The sequence below is a fragment of the Ambystoma mexicanum genome, chromosome 11, assembly GCF_040938575.1.
Source record: "Ambystoma mexicanum isolate Mex_15411 chromosome 11, UKY_AmexF1_1, whole genome shotgun sequence".
Lineage (NCBI taxonomy): Eukaryota > Metazoa > Chordata > Amphibia > Caudata > Ambystomatidae > Ambystoma > Ambystoma mexicanum.
The window spans coordinates 1,299,205,098-1,299,229,590 of record NC_090934.1 but is presented as its reverse complement, the minus strand read 5'-3'; the positions used below and the strand labels follow the sequence as shown (position 1 = coordinate 1,299,229,590).

Sequence of the window (24,493 nt, the reverse complement as noted above, 5' to 3'; positions counted from 1 at the left end):
GTGGAAGGGATATTTGACCCCCCCTTTTTTTTCTTCTATGATTTACTACTTCTCAAATTTTACCCACCACCGTCCATCCCAACTATACAGTATAACCCACTCTTTTCTCGCTGTTCAAGCCTCTAGAAGGCTAGCCTGTATTTTTGTAAATTGCATGTTGCAGGTTCCACCCTTTCCATCTGTTGTCAGTGGTTTCCCTCATTTCCCATGCTCTGTGTTGGGGAGTATTACTAAATTCCACCGGTGGTAAGACTTCAGAACACTCACTCTTGGGAGTATCGGGCTCCAACTCTTAGATCTGGCCTGAACTACCCAAAAGGTTTGGAAGCTGTGGTCGAGCAGCCAGGCTTAGTCTCAGAGGGAGAAGGGCTGAGGGTGAGTACAAAGACTTTGAGCACACTTCTATCTAGGAAACACTCCCACACTGTAGTTATAAACCAATATGATAATTGTATACTCATGTTAATCAATATGCGATTTAGGTAAATAAGGAAAGTTTCACACATGTATACAATAGGACATTTGCTGTTGCAATACTCAGTTCAATAGTAGACCCTTACATGAGGAACAGCTAAGTATTCAGAGTAGCTCCAGGTTAGCAAATCATTCGTCAACCAGGATTTAATTATATAGCAATACTGGTAGGTTTATAACTTTGTGTAGACCTAAACTTTAAAAGTCCACTCTATCTGGGGAATGAGTGTCTCAAAAGTTAGACGAGGACACTGGTGGACCAGTCACCCGTGGGTGGCAGAACAAAGGAAGGCAGACACTGTCAAAGTTGTCCGATTCACAGAAGAGGCGTTTCACAACAAGTAGGCAATGGAATTGGATTCAGGGGGTTCAGGGGGTTAGGTAGGCCCTCTGAAGGATTTCTATCTTTAGGATTTCTGTCAAAGTTGTGGAGACTCGGCGCAGGCTTTGTAGCAGCAACGATTGTCACCTGCAGACTTTCTTCTTTTTGTTGGTCCACGACTCGGCTGAGGTGACTTTTATTATCGGGATGGAGCCTCTGCAGGCTCACACAGATGCACTCTTTGGGCCAGAACCGCGCTCGATGAGACAGTGTACTGCAGCAGGGCCGGAGGTCCCAGGGTATTCGGAGATGGAAGGTCACAGATCGTTGTTCAATGGCTCAAACTGTAGACGGTTGCCCAGTCAGAACTGGATCCAAGCAGACCCACTGGAGGACAAAGACCTGAGGAGTTTAGGTGTCTTCCTGTCCTCCCAGACAAACTGGCCCCTTTTGGCCGGCTTCCACATGGGAGCCCATCAAAGCCGAGAGTGAGCAGGACGCCCCCTCATCCCCTAACGAGGGTCGGCATAAGAAGGTTCAGGAAAGGACAAGTCCTCGTGAGTTGGAGAAAGACGGGCACTGTTTTGGGTCAATTGTATCCCTTACCCCTTACCACAGCTGCAAATGCAGCCTGTGATGTAAAGTTTAACAATCGGTAGAAAACCATCCACTGCCACCAGCCACTCCGACTTGTCACTGTGTAACTAGAAAGTTACAGGAGAAGTGAGAAAAGGGGTACAATGTGTTCCCTCGGCACTCCACATAAGGTTGGGTGTGCTGATCTCCCAAAAGAAAAGCATAGGTAGAATAAAAAGTATTTCCCTGTCCTTGGTAACGCCTGTTATCCCAAGGAAAAGGGCCAGATCAAAGTGCTCCGAGCAGCACTGCACAGAAAGTGCTGTGTGCTGCAATGATACATTGCAGATGCCTTAAAGGTTGGAGGAAAACGTGACTCCAAAAAATGGTTGAAAACGGTTCCCAGAGGTAGAGTAAAAGAACTCACTCGGGAGAACTGAAAAAATAAACAAGAGTCCAGCTAAAAGTGTTGGGGAATCGCAAATGGGGGGGGGAAATTGCACACAAAAATGAAAATTCTACCTAACACTGTCTAAATGTTCCTTGAGGTCCTGCTACCCTGTCTTTGTTTTCCCTCATTTGAAACCGAAGACCGCTACACTGTTGAATGATCTTCCTGTTTCCATTCTGAGTTTCCATCCTCTTGTCCCTTCAACACATCCCGCCCCCAACATTTCTTCCTCTGCCTCATCAATGTTTCCTCTTTAAAGGGTGATTTCTATGCAGCCTTCTTGTTGACCAACACATACGTACATCCCTGTTGTCACAAGAATGTTAACCGTTCAGAGCAGGTTCTAAAATATGTTTCCATGGAAAATCTGTTAGCCACATGTTCTCCTGGAGTTTAAGGAAATGGTAAGTGGTGTAAGCCATGTGACATCTAAGAGTTCAGGTTTCCCTTCTTCTGATTCAGAAATGTCAATCAGCGAATATGACGTGGTTTACCATTTTTTGCCAAAAGTTTGTGGGCCGTTCGTCTGAGAACAAACCCAAAATAACCAGTTCTATGATACGATGGTTATGTAGAAGGATCTACAGTCGTTTTTTGGCTCCATCTGCCATATCGGATGAGAAATATCCTCTTGCGTATGAGCCTGCTAAAGTCCATGAGGGAAATCAAGGCTGCCTCTGAGCAAGAGTATCCACTACAAACGCGGGCATCTGTCAGACATGTCTGGTGTCCCGTTACATACAGGAAGCAGGGGCTCCACATCTGGATTATACATCTAACCTAGAAACCCTAAAGGGATAACCCTGCACCAGGGGTGTTGCTAGGTCTGGAAAAGATCCAGGGCTACACTAATGTCGTGACTGTCAGGACACGGGGCTAGCTAGCCTTTTGGTTGTTGCCCCTGAGCTTCTATACAAGGCTACAAACAAAAGACCCGGACTATAGCCACCCTCTCCAGCGATGCCCCCTCAAGTGGCTGTACAATCATATTTTGGCTCTGTGCATACCAGAGGAGAAATCTTGGTGCTGGACTGGCAGCGTGGTTGGACTGGTGCTGGACTGATATGCACATGGATCTTTCTCCTCTGGCACAGGGTGCTAAAGCATAATTGCACATCACCCTCATTGCGCACCATCCTATATAGTAGGTTACTGGGCAGTGTTTGCTCTCTGTAGAGGGACCCTCACATTAGTGGCACATCTATACATTCTTGGGGCTCCATCCCGAGTAACTAAAGGTAACCAGACATGGAGGCCTTGCTCTCAGTGCCTAGGCAAAGCCCCACCGCATCCGGTTATGACTTCAGTCTATATCTCCGGGAGATGCGATATGACTGGTCTAGGCCTAATTTTCTTGCTATAATGTTCTGTTGGAATATTGTTTCTGATGGTGTATGTATTTTGACCAGTCTGCGACCACCATTTCAACATGCTGGCTAGCACAAACTGACCATCGCCCGCGCGCACCTGTACATGGCAGAGTGCGGCCTCCGGAGTCTGCGCCTGCATCCTCTTCCTCTAGTCACGTGCACTAGTGCCTCAGAGGTGTTTTAATTAAAAAAAAAATGTATTGTTCATTTTATGACATGCTTAATACCAGCACATGGTTTCTAAGCGAGGGGTCAGGATTCGAACCTGTATTGCGCCACCTTGTCTTGCTTCTAAAACAAACGCGTTGCCCCATAGCGATCCCTCCCCACTGGGAGCTATGGGTTGTACCATGTTGGGCTCCCACCAAGTACATCTTTGTTGATGGGGCAGAATATTTTGTAAGTAGGTTTGGGAAAAATTGGGAAGGCCTTGCTTTGAACCTACCAATGGCTGCCATATACCCAGGGCTCTATTGCACAAATCTGTCAAAAGTATCAATCCTGAATTTGTTTCATGTTGTTTACGTTTACATTCTATTTTTTTATTCTCAATGCTACCTACAGAATCCTCTTCACTATTAATGTTTCAATTGTAATCCTATTTACTTTGCCCTCTCTTTTCAGAAAATGATACGCTTTGTGTTTTCCCGCCATCATCCGAGTTTCCGAAAGGATTTTTTTCCGCACAGGAGAGGAAGGATGGAGGGATCGTTATCCATTTCATAATAATACTCTACATGTTTCTCGCTGTGGCTATTGTTTGTGGAGAGTATTTTCTGCCTTCGTTAGAAATCATTAGTGACCGTGAGTACCACTCTGCCTCCCTTGCAAAATGTTGTTTACCATCTCTCCAGCCTTGCAAATATGAGGTCGGATCCGTTATTCTCATGATGAATATACAAGCAGTAAGGTGTTGCTTATTTTGTGGAGCCACATTCCTTTTACTGAACTTTGTACATTCCAAGCCAATGCCTTGCATCTTTAGGCTGTAATAGTTAATTGTCTCTGTGTGTGATACTGCCTTCTAATGTCTACGTCTGGTATGGCTACATCAAGCGACGGTACACTGCAAGGTATTTTGAAAGCCATGTTCTGGTCTCGGTTAGAGCCCAAAGTGAAACCATCACCGCTTTCATGGCTACATGGCTTGGGTGATCATCTTGGTGGGCAACAAGAACTTCAGACTGATACTTTTTTTGGAAGTCCCCCCAGAAAGGATGCAGAAATGCTGGTTTGCCAACACCTTCTAGTGTAATACGCTCTCTATTTTTCTGCCATCATCTGAGTTTCTGAAAAGGATTTTTTTTTTTTTCACACAGGTGAGGAAGGAAAGATGGGTATGGCTTGTTGGTTTAGGGTGCTTGACCTTTAATGCTTTTCACAACACCAGCTTATCCCTTCAAGGACTGAGTTTCTTGACTCCGTGTCAACCTATGGATGCCTTCCACAACGGTTTTGTCTGTGTTAGGGGGCCTAGCGTGTGGCATCTAATATTCTGAAAATGTATGTGACAAAGCTAGGATGAGTGTTTTGGGTTTGGTTTTGCCAATTTTCTTGGGTGGTCTGGGTTCTGTTTGGAAGTGTAACGGTGTCCCTAATTACGCTCACATGAGAATAAATATACCTCTATAGGGAAATCCAAAAGCTGATCTTGCAAGGATAACAAGTTTAATCTTGAAAAATGAGGATTGTAGCAAAGGACTCTGCTGCCTGAACAGTCTTCTCCTGTTCCTTCCTGCCAGTGGTGCCAGGCCGGGCTTTTAATGGTCCTGTCTTGTTGTAGTGGTGTCACTGGATATGGGCCATGGCTTCATCCCAGTCCATCCTCCTTCCATAATAGGGATGCTCCCAAACCACCTTTTCTACTTTCAGTCATTTTGTCCGTGTGCTATTCTACATTTTGCTAGCTTATGCAAGAATACACTGTAGCTCCAGCTTTCCTTAATTGTGCTACCTATGAATATGATAATTATGTATAAAAAAAAATGTCAGTCATTCTCTCCATATTCCACTCATTCTACTCCTGTTTTTATCTGGTCCTTTAATCTCCTTTACACCTTATTTTTATATCTGTCCCATTCTGCATTTTGTCGCATAGCGCATGTAAATGCAATGTTTAGCCTGCATGGACCCTGACAGCTGGTGAGTCAGTAAGTGTGCTCTGCCAGTGCTAGCCCTAGTGGCGAACGCCGCAGAAGCGCTTGTAGTCCTTTCTTTCTGGGAGGGAGGCAGAGGTTTACAAAGCATAGGATCTGAAATTACAAATCTATTCAGCTAATAGTTAATTGTGCTTTATATGTAAACAACTGCCTTCTTCAGTGCCTGCCCATGTCTATGATTAGATCTGCACGAGAGGGGGCCTTCCCAGTGCCCCCCCCCCCTAGTCCATTATAGCGCCTAAAAATAGGTATTGCTTAACTCTAAAGCTCTGGGGGGGTGCGGGAGGACCCTGGTTCCTTCCAAACATCACACCTCACTTCTGTTGGGAAGGTTTTGTGTAGTTGGGTGTGCAAGTATGGTGAGAGCTGCACAGGGTGACTGTTATTGTGAGAGGCAAGTGAGGTGCTCTTGAGTTGTGGTATGCGGGTAGGGTGGGGAAAGAAGTGTTGGCAAAAAGTTGTTCAAGGTCTGAACTGAAAATTATGGCCAGTGGCAATCTAGAGAGCAGCAAAACACTTGTAAAAAATATGTTAATGCTCTCCAAATGGCCAATTCCAATAGTCCCTGCCGGGAGCCATTTCACAATCCCATCTGTTCCACTCCTCTTTTTGGCGGGGGGGTGTGCATGGCCTTTAATGGGCCACTAGCTCTGCCCGTTCTAGCCTAATGTCCTTCCCCTCCCAAACCCCAGCAGTGGCATGAAAGCTATTTGAATCCTCCAGGAATTTACCAGGGTGTGGATAGTTTTCTTGAAATTTAAAAAAAAAAAGAAATGTTTGTCTGATGGACATTAAAAGGGACAAGGTCCCTTTTCAGATGACGGCGGACATAAAAAAAAAAAAAAAAAAACGTTCCGAAATGGCCAGTGTCATCCGAAAAGGACCTCGTTCCTTTTCTATTTTAATGGTGGCAGGCTGTGAAAGCACAATCACACCCGGGATAGGCAGATTGTGATTGGTCATATCTCATATCTGTCTTTCCCAGGTGCAATTACAGTTTAACTGAAGTGAAGCTAACTTGTTAGATAGCATTATAAAATGTCCTTTGCTTGACTGATATCGTGACCCCCCTTTCCTTTTTTCCATCTTCTTTGTCCATCTAGTACTTTCTTTTAATTTCAACCATCTTTCTCATTTGATATACATGTTCTCCTTTTTATTTCACTAAATGTTTCCATTCCTGCTTTCCTTTCTTTCGTTCTAGCAATCTCTTTTCTTTTTTCCCCTTTCTTGCTCTCTGCCTTCAATTTTTAAAAAAAAGAAATGTTTTAACTTTTCTCATCTTTCCATTTCCAGTTAATCTATGTATAGATTTCTTTTGCCCCTTTTTTTTACGGGCGGGCCCAGAATCGCCTTATCCCAAAGCGGACCTATCAGCAGCTAGATGATTCTGTTGAGCCAAACTAACCCAAGTCTCACTGAACCACATAAGTTGTCACATTATAGACATTTTTGCAACAGTCAAAACACTCCCATATTCTTTCCATCCCCACACATGATTGGAAAAACCTATTACAAAGAAATCACATCTTTCTCCAATTCTCATTGGCCACTTGTTAACCGAACTACCATATCAGATTATATTCATAGCATACCCCTTCTTGGGATTCTTCCATGGTAGGTTGTGACATCGTCAAACAGTGATTTGTGTGCAAACATAATTCATTGCTAGTAACAAATGGCCTGAGCCCTTAACCTTAAACATAATTGCACATGGTTTGCATAGATACTTCAAGCAATAGGAAGGAGGCTGAGTAAACGGGTTCTTTTTGAACTAGCAATCCCCTCAGCCCTGGCTTATTGGCTCCATTTGAAAACATTCTAATCTACATGACTACCTACATGCACAGCACATCTGGGAATACAGTAGAAACTCCTAGGTATCAATCACTTTAGCCTTGGATGCTACTTCACCTCATATTTATTGCTGGTCAGAAGAAATGGCTGGGTCCCTGTAAATCAGCGGGCGGGAGTTGGTAATCTGGTTTGAATGACCTTTATTCAAGCACATAACGTTAAGGGTTTATTCAAAATAGCAAGGCAAACAATTCTGTACAATCACATGTACCCACTTCTTAGTCTCTCTCGGCAGTATAATGACAAGTACAGTGCCGTTCTTGATGTCAGCTCTGCGGTCAGCTCTGCGGTTATTAAGTAAGTAAAGTTCAGTTCTGTAATTTACCGCTTCTCGTTGAATGCTCCCGCAGATAAGGACACGGTTCTCAAACAAAATCATCACTCTGAGTGCTGGCGCTGCGGGTTAGCAAAACACCAATGTTCAATTAAGGAATTTCCCGAACCCCCCCCGGCCCCCGGTTCTCGGGGTCAGCTCGGCTTTCCTTGGTTTTTGGTGACTTCCTCGGTACCGCTGCAGCCTTAATATGCCCAGTGGAATCCGGCAACGTCCTCGGTCCACTCCTCATGGCTCTCGCTCTGCTCCTAGACGCAAACATAGAGAGACTCCTTGAGTCCACACATCCTGTTTTAACTTTTCTCCCGTCCCAAACTCAGATGTTTCCAATTCCTCCACACCCCTCTGTGGGAAGCCCTCCCTTTCGTCGTTTCTTGGCGTCTCTTCTGATACCCGCCTGTCCCGTTGATTACTTTGTACATCCTGCCACCCCTGTGTCATTCTTGTTCTAGAGGTGTTCCTGTCATAACGATAGGGTAAGTAGTAGGCTACGTTGTACTTTAAATTTCAGGGTTTTAGCGGCTTTCAGTCTTTGTGTGGATTGCCAGAATGTGGCCATTTGCATTATGGGCTCTGTAGTTCTTACATATACACATGCTTGAGGGCTGTCATTCACCAATCCTGTCATGCCATTGTGCTCCAGGGGGTTCATTGTTGCATCAGTTTCCTTCAACGAGCCTACTGCCATATTGTTTAATTCCCTGAGGTCAAGTACTCTGCAAACGCCGGCTCTCCAATCCTGGTTGCCACTCACTCTCCTTTATCTGCAAAGACTGTTTTCAGCAGGGTCGGCCAGGTTTGTGGTTCTGTTGACGGCCCGGTCCGTGGTTTCTTGATGTTTTCCGGTGTTTGATGGCAATACTTGGTCTACACCTCGAGGCCCCTGAGGCCCTGCCACATAGTCCCTCTGCAACCTTCAAAGCACTTAAGGAGATTACATCTGCCTCCTGCCGAGCTACCAAGCCATAAACATTGCATAGTAGTCAATGGTGGACCACCTGCTTGGTTAATTCTTGTGCCCTCCCCCGGCAAACCTGCAGAATTAGAATTTCACAGTCAACTGAAAGTCACTGCGCAAACTGCTGGCTGCAGAGTCTGAAATAATTTTTAAAACCTACTAATTTATAAATCCCTTTTATGTTTCTCAGTGTGCATGCATGTTTAATAAATACTATCTTTCCTTTAGAGTGGGTTCTTCAGGACCGGCCCTTCATTCTCGCATGTGCATTATGAATCTCCTCACTGCCCACTTCTGGGCAGACCATAGAACATTATGGCTGAATCTTATTTATATTTAATTTTGTGGTCTTAGCATTTTATGTTTCTACATGTGTGCAATCTAGTATGTATTAACTTTAACCAAAAAGTAACATATCCCACTCACAATTATACTAGATACATATGAAATTGCAACATCGCGTCCAGTTCGCCACACGCCCAGTCACAAATATGGCGCAAGCAACATGAACACCTCTTGATCGTGGGGACCTTTCCTGACCACCCCAACACTTCTCACTTTTTATTTTTTTGATCTTTCCATCTAGGAGTTTCTCTTCTGTTCCATTATGGCCTTTTTGCTTAACTGTGCAGGTTATTTATTATTATTTTTTCATCTACAAATCTTTCCTCGTGGCTTTGTTCCCATCGATCCTCCATTGCTCTTTCCTTTTTTAATATATATTTTCCTTTTCTCAGCTATGCATTTCTTCACCTGTTTTTAATTCCACTGTGTTCCTTCTGTTTGGAAATCTCTTGCTCAACTCTTTTTTTTTTTTGCTATCTTTTTTTTCCTTTATTTGATTCTTTTTTTCTATAGTCACCTCTTCCCTGCTTTCTTCTATAAACAATTCAAGTTCTGCCACACTCGAGAGTTTCCATCTGTGAAATTCCCCTCTAGTGTGTTGAAGATGGAAGATATGCCAAAACAGACACCCTTCTTGTACCCTTTTCTGAGCAATCACATGCTGTGATATAGCCCCATAACCTCAGCAGAGGCAATGGAGAGTTAACAGAGAAACCGTGTTTCAGCAACCCACAACATAACTGTTCCAAGTAGAGGCTGCACCAATCGCAATAAATGACAAAATCCAAAATGGCCGACTGGGTTGACAGCCCCACACTTCCCCTGTGAAACGGCAAAACAAAGAAGCCAGAAAGCAGAACATACCGTGAAAAGGGAATGTCTAAAACTCTTAGTGCTCCTAGAGGAAGCATCCTTTGCACAACCCGGAAGCTGATTGGTGGAAGGGGAGGGCCTCCTCCGACTCTTAGTAACTGGCTGCCACAAGAGCGTCTAATGTTTGAACATCCTGGGATCCTGAAAGTGCAAGAACCTGAGGGTGCTGAGAGCCTGAAAAAAGTGTCTGTAACTTGAGTTTTGTAGAGAACTCTAAAAACCTTCCAGCCTGGAAATTGTGCTGAAATTCCTAACGAAGTGCAGTGCATATTAAGAACCCAGAACGATGCCTAGAACTTGAGGCAGCTACCAACGTTTTATACCTCTCCATTGATCCCTACTGGATTTGGTCTATATTGCGTGTTAAGTACGCAATTGCTTCACTGGCCCGCTTCACCCCGTTTGTTATGATTCCAACCCTCTTTCCTGCTTTTTTATTTTTTCCCCCCTCTCTTCCTCCCTCTTCCACCCCCCTTTCTCGTAGTCCTTTTGTGTTTGGAAGGGGCGGGGGTGCTGTTTGGGTTTTGTTTATGCAAATTGCATGCCTATGTTTTTGGTGGTATGCTGAGGTCATCGCTCTTGAGAATTGACTGTTTTGTGTCGAGGCCAATCGGACACTGCTTCATTTAATAAACAGGATCTTTGTGTGGATCCTACTGTAGCATGTTATTGCATTTTACTTGATTCAATCAAATGTGCTTTGAAAATAAAGAGAAAGTTCTGGAGTCTGGGTGAAATGCTAAAAGAAGACATGTAGACGCTTAGATGGGTGTTAAGGAGTTAAGAAATGGTCTTCTGCCTGAGGGAAGCACTCAGAAACCTGCAAGTATGTGAACCTGAAGTGTTAAGAATTGTGAGAGCCTCCTAAATATTGAGAAACAAGCTAGTGACTGCCAACAAGTAAAAAGGAGTAAAGCAGTGTAAGATTAAACTCTGGGAGACTGTAATCCTGTCTGAGACAGAAGAAACCTAGCAATGTGCAAAAAGCGTATTCCTATACAATAATAAAGAACCACCCTTTTGATGAAATAACTCGTGTTATTAGTAGCACCATCCCGGAGGAAGCAAAGCCATAACATTCCAACCTAGAATAACAGTAAGGCTGGAATTATTCATTCTGAAAGGTGTTTATTCTTATATTGTCCACTACTCCCCATTGTAAAATAATCCTTTCCGATTTTAGCAATTGCGTTTCTCTCTCTCTTTCTCAGTGGATGGCCACATATTCTTTTTATGATTTTTGGTTGGGTAGGCTCCCTGTTAAGCCGACATATACCACTAGCGGCTCCGTAGAGAATGTAAGGTTGCAAATAGTACTGTATAAGATTTGGAGGGGGGGACCTTGATGTAGAACTCTGTAGGCTAATGTAATGGAAAATCAAATCTCTTTATTTAAAGAGAATATATCCACCGCCCCCATGTTCCGGGGTGCACAAGGTAAGTAACAGCCCACCAGCCCAAGCCTTGATGGGCCAGCTTGAATCAAAGGCCTCTGTGAGGGGAATGGTGCAGTTACCAGCCATGTACGCCACCTAACGCAGCAGTAATAGCTATAATGTAGAGGAGCAGGTGGACATATGTACCCTGACTCCCACCCCCTCTATGCCGTCCTACTGGAACAGCAGGAAAAAGCTGTATGTGGGACCCCCTTGTGTTGTCCCTATACTGCATTGAGTGTATGAAAGATGATATGCACTCAGATACTGTTTCGAATGTACTGTAGTACTGAGAGAGTACAAGGATGCCTGCACGTACCTTTGGACATTGAGTGAAATCTGACAAAGCCAGAGTGATGTCATGAAGAAGATTTACGAGGACATACTGAAGCGATACTTGTAATGATGCAACAGAAGTGGCAAGAGAAATATGTATGAAACAAGTAATTGTGTATGCAAAAGCAGATAATTTGCAGATCTAAGTGTGAATACGCAGTAACGCAATGTACATGAGGCCTATAGAAGCTTGCTATAGAGGAAAATATAACGTGGCACAGATGGCCATGATAGGAAAATGAACGCTGATTCATGCAAAGATTCAATTCAGCTACCTCCGAGACAGATCAGGGGTGCAGAGTCGGGAGAATTGGCTTTGTGTGCAAATGAAGAGGAGATGGCTGGCTTGGGATCAAGGATGCAAGGGAGGCAGATGGATAAGTCATGGACGCAAGTTATATTTCTCTTAGATTAAAGAAGAAAACATTTGCAAGAGCCAAGTATTGGACAATTAACAATGGATAAGGCTCCTACAAGATAGTTAGGAAGCCTCTATAGGCCAAGATGAGCAATGACGCCCAGCATAAATGAATCAAATAGCAGTTGAAATCGACACATTTGTGGTCTCCTCACATGTGATGCAGAAATCGCAAACAAGGGCTATTCATTGAGCTGTGGATGAAGCTTGTGTGCCCCTGAACAGAGCAACTACAAGGTCAACTACAGACTGGAAACTTTGGCTTATGGTCAGACTGATGGGAGAGGATGGACTCATTGAGTAAGTGGGAGCAATCTGACGTGACTCAAGCTCCCGGGTTTCGTTTTGCTTATGTGCTGCTAGCTAGACCAACAGGTTAGCTGGGAATGCCAACCAATCAGTGGTTCTGTGGGGCAACCTGCTATACAATGTTGCATAGACCAATCTGCTGCCATTGTCTGCTTTAATCCATATTTGGAGGTAGTTTGGGGCATGCCTTACAGATAAGAGACAGCTAATGAAGTACTAACCCATATGTATTCTGTAAGTAGACGTGTTCCCCTAACCAATTCCCTCCCGTCATTAGGTTTTACAGGTTGTCACGTAGGATGATGTCATAGATGATGCATATTGGGGTATTAGACTTATGTGTAATCAAGTTTGTGAGTGTGCAAGCATCAGTCAAATGTCTGCCAGTTTACCCTTCTTTATTAAATGATAATAAAGTAGATTGTTGCCATAGTCCTTGAGTCTGTCTGATTATTTGGTCTGAGATCTTTATTGGTAATTATCTAGCACAAGAGATGCTTCAAGGTGCTAGAGCACATTTTGGTAACAGTGGGGTTGGTTCAGGTCTATCGACCTAGTCCCAGATCCAGATCCCCCAGACGCTTGACTGCACCTGCCATTAGCCAGAAGACCGCAGAGCTTCCTGTGGAGAAAGGTGCACAAAAATCATGTGTAACACGATATGGTTTACTGGTCCCTCTTTGACTAAATTCCTGTCCGGTCCCCACAGGTGCCCCGTGGATGGAAGGTGAACTGGTTGATTGAGGGAGAGTTGATGCGAGCGACTTGAGCTGAGCCACAGACTTAAGTAGAACATTGAAAGTGGCAAAAAAAGGGGGAGAGTCTGTGTTGTAAATAATACACACTTTATATATAAGTAACAGGATTTTTGGGCTTAACAAAAAAGAGAAGATACCTCGATTCCTTGCTCAAGGGGATGGAAGGATTCGCACTAAAATACTCCAAATAGGGGTGTTAAAGATTCCTGAGGCAAGGCCAACAAGGAGAGTGCATATCAAACTCTAAGATGGAGTAAAAAGGAAATGAGTTTAGTTTATTTGTATAGCGCTCCTAGCCCGTAGGCATCTGGACGCATTTCTTACATACTGGTTACACATGGTACAGTGACATGAATAAAGTTCTATAGATTGCAAAGATAAATTTAGAGTGAAGCAACAAAAAAGTATACAGAATTTACAGGGAGAGATTTGAAAGGTCACAGGAGTATATTACTTAAAAATTACAAAATATACATTTGACTGAGAGATAAAATTACAAAATATACAGGAGGATTACATAATTAACGGAGTATATTTCTTACATAGCGCGCAGATTGTATCTAGGATTCTTGGGGAAAGGAGCCACGATTTGGTGTTCTTCCTGAATGGGTGGTAGGCCTGTTCAGTTTTTAGTGGTAAGGGTAAAGTGTTCCATAATTTGGCTTCAAGAACAGGGAAGCTACTCCCTCCTGGCTTTTGTAACTTAAAGCGCGGGTCTTTAAGGCTAAGTGCCTGTGCCGATCGCATTGGGGCAGTCTGAGGTATTACGTGTGAAGTTCATGGTCGGGTAACTTGGTGCTAGGCTGGCAGGACATTTGTGGGTAAGTGAAAGGGTTTTGAAGTCGTCTTTGCTTAACCGATGGTCAGTTCAGGTTGCGTCTTACCTCAGATATGTTGAGATCTGGGGATATTTGTAGCTGCCCTAATGGCATTGTTTTGCAGAACTTGCATCTTTTTCAAGTTCTGTTGACTGGTTCCGAGGTTGAGTTACAGTAATCTAACTTTGAAAGTACTAGGGCTCTAGCTATTGAGATAGTTTGGTGTAGAGAGAAACGGTCTGCAGGCCGTAATTAACTTGCAGGTGTATGCTGTAGCGGAGGCCGTCACATTAACCTGTCTTGATTGGTTTAGGCAAGAGTCGATGTAGATGTCAAGAGTATTCACCTCTTTGGAAACCTTGATGGAGGTACCGTCAATATTAAATGCATCGAATTGTTGGTCTAGTCTGTTAAGTTTAAGCTTGGAGCCTAAGAGGAGAAGCGCAGTCTTCTTGTCATTGAGACAAAGTGCATGTTTAGCCATCCAAGCTTGGATGATACTATAGATGTCGTTGTACTTTGGCGTCGGTGTCATAGTCTCTGGTTACAGGTATGACTATCTGGGTGTCCGCTGCATAATTGGTGTAGGTGACACCCAGATGGTCCAGGTTATCAAATACAGAGGCTTTGTAAATGCATTATATAGGGTGGGAGACACGCAGGAGCCTTGGGGAACACCGCAGGTGACTGGTGCTGGATCGGCCAAGGCTGATTTGGGGTGAGGGGTAAAAAAAAACTCTATTTTTGAGGAAGGACTGGATCCACGTGGTGGCATTATCAGAAAAGAGTGCTGCTGAAGTTGGGTGTGAGCAGAGAACCTTGTGGTCTACTAAGTCGAATGCCGCCGACAGATCTAGTAGTAGGAGGAGGAGGGCACGTTTGCCTTTGAAGATGCAAATTGAGGAGTTAAAAGAGTCAATTAAGGCTGTTTCGGTCCCGTGCCTTGGTTTGAGGCCTGATTGCCTGAGGCCGAGGAGGTTGCTGGTTTCTAAGTGCTCTTGAATCTGCAGCTAAGCTGCTCTATCAATAATTTTCAGTAGAAATGGGACCATGGTGATCGGTCTATAGTTTGTGGGGATATTGGTTTCTTGAGTAGTGGGAGGACCCAGGTGTCTTTAAGGTGGTTGGGCAGTATGCTTGTCTTGAATGAAGAAGGTGATGAAAGGCGCCAGTTATTTGGCTGTCTCCTTAATGATGGGCACTGGGCAGATGTCTCCCTGGCATCTTGAGGGTTTCAACTTAGTGATTATGTCCTCTACCTTCTTACTAGTGAGAGGAGAGCTACATTTATTAATGATAGTAATGGAAGACATAGGCAGGGAAAGTGCTTCTGGGTGGGGTTATAAATATGTCAATGTAAAGCTTTGTTGTGTTTAAACTAATAGATATAAAACGATGGTAAAATAACTAAGGTGATTATTAGATTTTTTTAATCAAGAGATGGACGTCAATCGGGAGGATAAAAATCAAAGGAAACCAAGAAGATATTCTTAAAATATCTTTTTTTTTTTTTTTTTGTGCATTAACCTTCTACAAACCTTTAGCACTTACAAAGAAACCTATTAAAAAAAATAAAACCCGTAGTATGTAACTTTCGACATGACTTAAAAGCCGTATTAGCCGGAGTAAGGGAGCAGAGATGAGGCGCAGCGCAGCGGGGAAGGAATAGCGAAGGAACTGCAACGAGCGCCCTGCCCTGTGAACATAGAACGCTGCAGAGACGTGGCGGTGAACGATTAGCCAAGAGCAGTGAAGGAACTGCAGCAGGTGCACCGTCTGACGGACACAACCCCACATAGTCACAGTGGGGAGACCATAGCGGAGAGGCAGTAGTGCAAAGAAAGGTGTTGGGTATTTTGTATAGGTCTGGGACCTAGCAGTATTTTCTTACCGCCAAAATGAAAATAATTCGGTAATAATCACTCTTTGCATTCAGATTAGATTTGGTATATAGTACTATAGTATACATATATTATTTCAGCACAATGATACATTTAGTGGTATACATTATGTTGGTATGCGTTATTGGTGGTATTTCTGGTGAGCATAATTCCTTTGTTTTATATATGGCCCCAATATCCAGAACCTCTTATTTTTGCTTAGTTTGTTCGTGTGATCACTAGAGAGACCTCAGGCCTACATTTCAGAAACACCACATTTTCATTTTTAGTGTGCCACCATGGGCTGTTCTCACTGACTTATCTACGACAGCAAGCTATATGTGGTATTTATCACCAACTTATTTACGTTGGGTGAGCTATGTCCAGGGCCTCTCTTTCTGCCGACTCATAGACCTTCGGCAGCAGGGTATTTCTTTTTGTTATTATGTTCCATTCAGAAAATACACACACTTGTACACTGAATGGATTCATGCACACAGCTACCGCCATGTCTTATCTTTTAGCAACTTTTAAAAATGACAATTGCACTGTGCAAAGATCTTCCCATATTACCAGTGTTATAATGATAGATGCACAAAGGACAAGATAAAAATGAAACGCACTTCCCGCCTGCTTTCAGATATTTTTTTTTGTATTATAAAACTTGCATTTTAACACGAGCTTACACTTTTTTTTTTTTTTTTTTTTTTTTTTTACAGAAATAAATGGAAAACTCACATTAACAACATTATCTGTAACAAAATAAAAAGAGTGGCGAGGAACAAGAATTCAATTTGCAACATTAAACGTCGTTAAAACACAGGAATCTCCTCTTCTACTCTGACTGAATATTTTCGCACACATACACACAGCCCCCACACTTCAGCGAGATCATTACCAGGCTTGTTCAGCATGTAACTTCTTTGGCTGGTCGCCTTCGGGAGGGGTTCACCCAGCAAGGACAAGCATTTGCTGTCACTCAAACTGGGACTTGTTGACTGGAAATCCCAGCCTCTGTAGCAGTATTGAATCTGCTTTAGGAATCAGGCATCCCCAACTATCAACCCAGTCCTTTTCCGAGCTGTTTCAAGATGTCGTCTGCCTAGCTTCTTCCCCGAGATTATACAAGAAAACTCTGGTTACCTCCTACCAAAGGATCCTAACCAATAAAATTCTATCATGTCCTATCCTCCCTCTGCACACAATAGAAATCTTTTACAGTAAGCAACTGTAACAAAACTGATTTCCTGCTATTCAAATCCTTGCTTCCTGCAAATACTGTGGACAGAGCACATAGAGGCAAGAAGAGAAAAAAATCTGCACACAGTCTGAAATGAGTTTCAGCCTGCCTCATTTTGCAGTGGAGAACACATTATATTATTAAGACGTTAGAATCATGTTAGTACGGTTAATTATATTAGTTCATTCATCTTCAAATGTGTCTCTTGCAACTTAGGCATTTCAGATGAAAAGAAAAAAAAAATTGTGTGCATTTTGAATATGAAAAATAAAATGAGAAAATGGTTTGTTTTTAACCTGTGTAGCCTGTCTTCATTTACATATCCATATGTTGCACTGGCAACACATAGCTTGAAGCAATTGCATTAAACCCATGCAGTGGTGCTGCATAAAAAAAAAAAAGCTCAATAACACATGTCTTGCTGTACCACATTATATCAATGCACCAAACCCATGCAGTGGCGCTGCACTTCAAAAAAAACATGCTATACATTGATCCTGTGCAGTGGTGCTGCGCTCTGTGCTCCCAAAACACACTAAACAATCCTACATATACCCTCCTTTTTTTTTTTTTTAAGAACTTGGCTACGATCCAAGCCAATTTTAAAAACACAACCTGCTTCTTTTCTTCTTTTCAAAATGTATGCGTATTGGGATATCTTTCTCTTCCTGACGTAGCTACTAAAATTAGCAACATTTTCATTTTTACTGATAGTACAATCAACCATCCACCTATCATTAGCACCAGGACAGCCAGATCCACTATAGAGCGTTCTCCCCAGGTTCCCCAATAAATCTTTCCACTTCTATTATACCCAGGTTACTAACTGTAATGTTTTTTTTTTAAAATTCATTCTCATTACATGTTTTTCTTTGTGATTCAATAAAAACTCCACATCCGGATCTATTGGAAATGTGTCCCTTTGGAAAAAATCGATATTTTCTACTTGGCTTTCCCAAATATCGTTTGTTACATGAAACAATGTTAACCCTCCAATTGTATCCTTTGGAACCTGCAAGTAAAAAACATTATATTTCACCTGTTTAACCACATATGTTCCATGATTCAAATGTATTATTGTCATGTTCTTTAAATAGGTACTGACTAACCATTTACCTCTGACCATCTTAGCCTGTGCCAATTCTTCACTCCCCATATTGCTAATGATCACTTCAATCCTTCTGATAAACTTGGGTCAGATCTCAAACCACAATTAGCGTCTGTGGCATCAGGAACAAACGGTTTACCCGGGCACATATAGTTTTGTTCTTTAAATTTGACACACGTTTCCAAGTTTGGTATCAAGTAAACTTCAGGTTCCCACGATTGAAATGCCACTACTTCTGGGGTCTTAATCTTAATAAATTTGTCCTCTTGCCAAAATCCCACATTGTGTACCCACTTGGTCTGATAAATAAGTTCAGGAGCCACATATGGGATGCATAGTAAAAACCCCATCTCCAACCTCTCCAAGTCCACATATAATGGCATTGCATTACCCATTTCAAATGCAATTTTTACTTGTATCACATCAATCTCCCTCCTGGTTAACCTTTCTATCATTTGATGAATAATATCCTGTGAAACAAAATACAATGGTATACGTCCTTGAATCAATTGTGAAATTGCAGCTTGAACTTCTCTCATATAATTTGTCAATAGTCTATCCACAGGAGTCATTATATTCAAAATCTCACTGAGTGTTTTGTCATGCTTAATAATTAACTTAGTTGTTCGTTGCATCACATCCGCTTGTTCATTCAATATGATCGCAGTTTCATTTATGAACCTTACTTGTTCATCCAATCCCCCTCTGATTCCATCTAATGTTTTTTTTGTATTATTTCTAGGTCAACACTCAGTTGTTGTGCTTTAGTGCTTAGTGTCCCTACTGAAATGGCATTGGCTGTTGATATCGTGGTACCTATTATGGCTCCAATTATAGACATTACCAATGATATCGCCAGCATCACGGCTCCTCTCTTTCCTCTCCTCTTCTTAATGTCTGCTGGATTCACAAATGTTTTCTCCAATTGCATCAATATATCTCTTATTGACTGCTTAGAGTCCTCTTTTCTTATTTCTAGCCACTCTTTAGTCTGTTCAATCTTAATTCCGGTATTGTTCAAATGTTTTTCAATCAAAATCTCAGGATTCAATGGTATGTAGATATTTTGGAAAATCATCCTTCTATCACTCATGATGAATCCTGGTGCCTCTTCTACCGCGATACCAGATGCCGGTCCAGGTTCAATGACAACCTGTGCTTCTGAATTTTTTAAGATCCCTCCGAATATCATCATCATTAACCATATTGTTGGTGTCATCTTCATTGCTGATCGTTTTGCAGCCTTGGTCTTCGCCCCCCTTCGGGGCTTTTCTGGAATCTGTCCACGTGGGCTCCAGGACTCCATCATCTCCCGTGACCTCCGGTACAAATATGTTAATATTCTAAATCAAATGGGAAAGAAACAGATTAAGTGTATAGCACAATACTAGTGTCACCCTTTTGCCAAAATAAAACACGCTTTGTAAAATATTTCGCCCTTTTTCTTTCGCCTTCTGAAATTAAGCACAGGTTAGAAAAAAAAATAAGCATACATAAAACAACATTCAATGTTTAATGCATTTTCATTTTGCAACTTCAGCTTCTATTTTTTTATATATATATATATATATATATATATATATATATATATATATATTAGTGTTTATATGCCCTTATAATCAACCATCTTCATTTAACTTCTCTGTCACTGCCTTCTGTCTGAACCCACTTATTTCACTTTTTTTATATTCAAGGGATATTATCTGTTTCTACACGCTCAAGGCGTTTAATTTCATGCCTGGGATGGCATGGCTTGATCTGATTCACATGCACCAACTGTTCAGTTACTGTTTCACCTTCAGTCTTTAAAATTTTATAAACTACAGGAGAAACCTTATCTATAATTCGAAATGGCCCCTGCCAGGCTTCTAGAAATTTAGAATTTTTCTGTTTACTTTTTCCAAAATGAAACTTATACACCTGATCCCCTACACTGAATTCTCTCACTGATGTTCTTTTATCGTAGTACTTTAGTACGTAGTGACTGCACTGTCAGCAGCTCTTTCTAGATTTCTCTGCACAAAAGCAAATGCATGTTGCAAATGCTTCCTCAATTCATCAATGTACTCATGAACTGTGGGTGCACTCACGTGTCTGCTCGTGTGTTCTGTATGGTAGGTGTTGTGGTAACACCATTTTCCTACCTGTTAATACCTCATGTGGACTAATACCTGTTGCTTTGGCAGGAGTTGATCTGATTGCCATCAAAACCAACGGTAAACGTAAATCCCAGCTGGAACCTGCTTCTGCCACAAATTTCTTTAATATGTCCACAACAGACCTATTGCTCCGTTCAACTCCACCTGAAGAGGCTGCCCGATATGCGATATGTAGTTTCCTTTTCACACCCAGTATTTGCCATACCATACTCATTAGAGTACTTGTGAAATGACTTCCTCTGTCTGAATCAATTCTTTGTGGCAACCCAAACCTTGAGAACACATGGTTCACCAGCAATGTGGCTGCTGTTTGCGCACTACAATCTGGTGCAGGAATACATTCAATCCACTTTGATATCAAACATATCACACTTAAAATGTAACGGAATGAGTAAGGCATTGCAGAAGGAAATAATCACCTTTTGTGTGGCACAGAAAACGACCGAGGGGGGAAAAAAAAAGTTCTGACCTGGCCACCGTTTCTTGGGGGTCTCTGGCATTGAGAGATATATCCTGGCAGCACAAATAGCACCGATGATAAAGTGGGCAGGGCAGGACAGACCAAAAGGCTGGTGGGGAATCAAACAGGGGGTCACATCCATTCCTTTGAAAACGCTACACGCTCTGAGAGCAAGGGCTCGGGGCAATTGTTAGAAGCCACCAAGTGTCTCTGCGGTTTGGGATGAAGCACTTAAGAGGCGGAAAATAGCAAGGGGACTGGGGCCATTCACTCCAATGGCACACAATGCAGATTTCACCCCGGGTAGGCAGAAGAAATTCTGGGACAACTGGACACAGGACCCCCATTTAAGGGAATTCTTCCAAGGTGGTATCCCCCTTCTGTTCGATGAATGTAAGCAGAAATTCAGTGTATGGGAAAGGTACAGATCAGCTATTGGCTAGCCCAGAAGGAGGTGAGCGAGGCGGGTACAAGAACCTCTTGTGGGATTAGAACTGGCACTGCAGGAGGGCATGACATCAAGGGCTTTAGCGAGGCTGTATAGGTTGCAGGATAACTCGCAAATGGATGACAAGCTCTCGTACAAGGATAATTGGGAGAAGGATCTCGAAGCACCTATTACAGAGGAGGAATGGGGGCAAATCTGGAGAAGTGCGCATAAGATATCCAAGAGCACAGCCATAAAAGAAACTACATACAAAATATGTTACAGATGGTATCTGACTCCCCATAGGCTACACAGAATAAACGCTAACTACCCCCTCAAGTGTTGGAGACAATGTGGAGGGAAGGGTGACTTATATGTGGTGGTCTTGCCCCAAGCCGACCATATATTGGAAGGAGGTTCTAGGGTATATAAAAGGGATTACAGGAACAAAACTGCCAAATACACCAAAGGTAGTATTGCTGTAGGCAGTAGTGGAAGGAGTTTACACAGTAACCGGTAACAATGCCACCTTCATAACGCATCTGTTAATGGCAGCAAGGATGACCCTAGTGCAGGGGTGGAAAAGGGTGGATGGCCCTGTAATAGCGTGCTGGTGGGTTAAAACTTGGGGCGTTCTGGCCATGGAGAAAGTAGGGGCCTTGAAGGAAGGGAAGCATCAGAAGTTCCTGACGGTGTGGAGGCCCCCCCATGAGTATGTAAAGGAAAGAGGACAGTTCTATAGGCGGGCACTAATGAGTAATGTACAGGTATGCTGAGCAAAGGAAGCGGAGGGTAGGAAACTAAATCCGTGGAGAACGCCCAATTATAAACCACACTCGGGTGAATAAGACTGAACTGCACCTGTTTGGGTTAGGGAGGGGAGTTGGAAGGTTTATAGTTAAAGGGTTGGACGGCATTATATAAAACTCAGAATCACAATAGCCAAGTGAGACGATGCCAGATGGATTAAATGCACATGCAACTGAGGTAATGACATTAATAATACTGTTGGTAAATGTAATTGTAAACTGTGATTGTGAACGAATAAATAAAGTTTGGGGGGAAAAAAATCATACTAACTAAAATCAATACAAATTAATAGAATGCATATGCTCTTGATTGCAACTCTCAAAATTAATTGTGGTAAAACGTTCAAGGTAAAAGCTACTTTTCAGACATGATGAGCAGCAGGCAATATTAAAACTGATTCCGCCACGAAGATTCTGCTCCAGAACTGCTCGGTTTCAATAAAATGAATGTTCATTACATGACTGGAGTAGCTCTTCAAGTAATATAGCATCAGTTTGGAACATCTAGTGAGGAGGTGACTTGCTGTTTCAGTGTTCGAGTTACAAAGATGGCAAGTCCACTCTCCACACAGTAAATTGGACCATCTGCCTGTATGCTCTCTGGACGGTAGTATATTCAAACGTAAACATGTAAGAAATCTGTGAAGTTGTGGTGCACATAGCTTGGTCAAGTATGATCTAGGAGACTTTCGTTTGAAGGCCTGTGTGCTACATGCCACATATAATTGCTTTTTGGCTAAAAGGTCATGGTTTAATAGCCTGTGAAACTGTGGTTTTATTCTTTAAGATTTCTAAAAAATTGGGGAGTTATTATTTAGTCAAACACAATTTCAATATTGCTAAAGTGACTGAGTGCCGTGGAGCGTAAAGTCAGACAAAAAAGTATTGGGGCCTTCCTGGGAATAGTGGGCTGCCAAATGGCCTATTAATATAATCGGATCCCTGGGTGGTAGTGATAATATTATGAAGAAGGCTGTAGCATTGTTGAAGCCACGGTAAATGGAGGAGGGGACCCCCCAATTCACTCCGAAGGGCTTCGACTCGCACAGATGCAGGAACTCCCAATATCGATCGCAAAAGCTTGCCTTCGAATTTGCCATGGAAACAAAGTGGTGGCGTCCTGCCACATACATTCAACGCTTTACATACACATTTATTGTAAAGGCTTCTGTTCTTTCATGCTTAGTATAAGAGAGACTGTTTTAGCTTACTTTCATTAAGAATAGAGCAAAATAACACTTAGAGTGCACTTAGCTTTTTATTATTTAGCCAGTGTTTTAGGATGCAGACACTATTAATTAGCTGCCATCGATACTTGTTCTCTTTCGATTTGCCACCAAAAACCAGTATTTTCATTTGTGTCATTAACCTTAAGGTGGTTCTTGTTGGCATAAGAGGACAGAGCATCGAATGAGTGCTGCAATCCACTGGGGGTTAAATCCAGGAGAACTCGTCCGTCGGCGTATCCGAACCAGGAAACTGGAGAGCCACCAATAGGAGGATGGGGTGATTTCGTGTCACAGTAATGGCAAGATCCATATCGGCCACATAAAGATTAGAAAGGTAAGGGGCTAGTATGCACCCCTGTTTTAAACCAATGTCCACTGTAATTTCCCACAGAATTGCCCCCTCCTGATTAATGCGCACCACAACCACCCTGCATACAGGGCAGAGATGAACAATAGTAAGGATGGATCTATTTCCCAGGCTGTTAATTTCGACCAAAGAAGTGGGCAAAACACTATCAAAAGGCTTTGAAGTCGATGAAGGAAAGAGTGTGCTCTTAGCTTTGCTCTTGCATGTCGACATGACAAAGTGAAGGGTGCATGTATTATGTAAGGTGTTGTGCCCTTTACGCAATCCTGTTTCAAAGGGGTAGAGCAATCCTTTATCTGAAGCCCATCGAGCGTTTTTTCAAGGGAATAGCCGCTGAATATTTCCTGGCTGATGTCAAGCATTGCCAGATATCTGTAGTCCAGTAGATTAGTACTGATTCCCTTTTTAAAAACTGGCACTAGAATGTATTTCCGCCAGCTATTGGGTATAGTGCCACTCTTTAGAATATTGTAAAACAGGTGCCCAAGCAGACAAGCCCAAAATTGGGGGAACAAAGGTAGCAAACTGCACAAAGGGTCCAGCTTGCATTGTCGGAACAATCTCAGATCGTTTAGGGTTTGTGGAAGGCAGTAAATCGCTGTGAGTTTTCTTTATAGGGTGCAAATTGCCAAAGCTTACCTTTCCTTCCAAGGGGTGCTCCAGTACTACTTGTCTAGTAGAGCCATCACCTTGGACTTTTATAATAATGGTTTGATGCTAGTCTTTTCAAGGCTGTACCGCCCAAAGTAGCATGCGTGGCCAGAGTTTGTAGGCATTTCACATAGTTGTTAACCATTTGTGTTGCAAAGGCGGGTGAAATCACCCTATTTTGTTTTTGGTGGGAGAGACGCCCATTGGAATGAATGGGCGTGCAGGAGGCTTGGCGGGAGAGTCAGCCCTTTACAAGGCGGGTGACACCCGCCAAAAGCGTGTGAGTTGAGAGCTATGATTTCATGTTTGTCTCGTTAAAAAGTAGAATAGGCAGGCTGGCGCTTCCTTCGTCATCCTTTGTGCGGGATG

The 24,493-nt window shown here is 42.7% G+C and overlaps 1 protein-coding gene across 2 annotated transcripts in view; it reads left to right on the top strand.

Moving 5' to 3' along the window:
• Positions 1–24,493, top strand: part of SLC24A5 (solute carrier family 24 member 5) — a 146,109-nt gene that overhangs the window by 17,117 nt on the left and 104,499 nt on the right. For both annotated transcript variants that reach the window (XM_069624800.1, XM_069624801.1), the window contains exon 2: positions 3,818–3,997. In XM_069624800.1, coding sequence (XP_069480901.1) covers positions 3,818–3,997 — 180 coding nt within the window. The remainder of the gene's footprint in view (positions 1–3,817; positions 3,998–24,493) is intronic.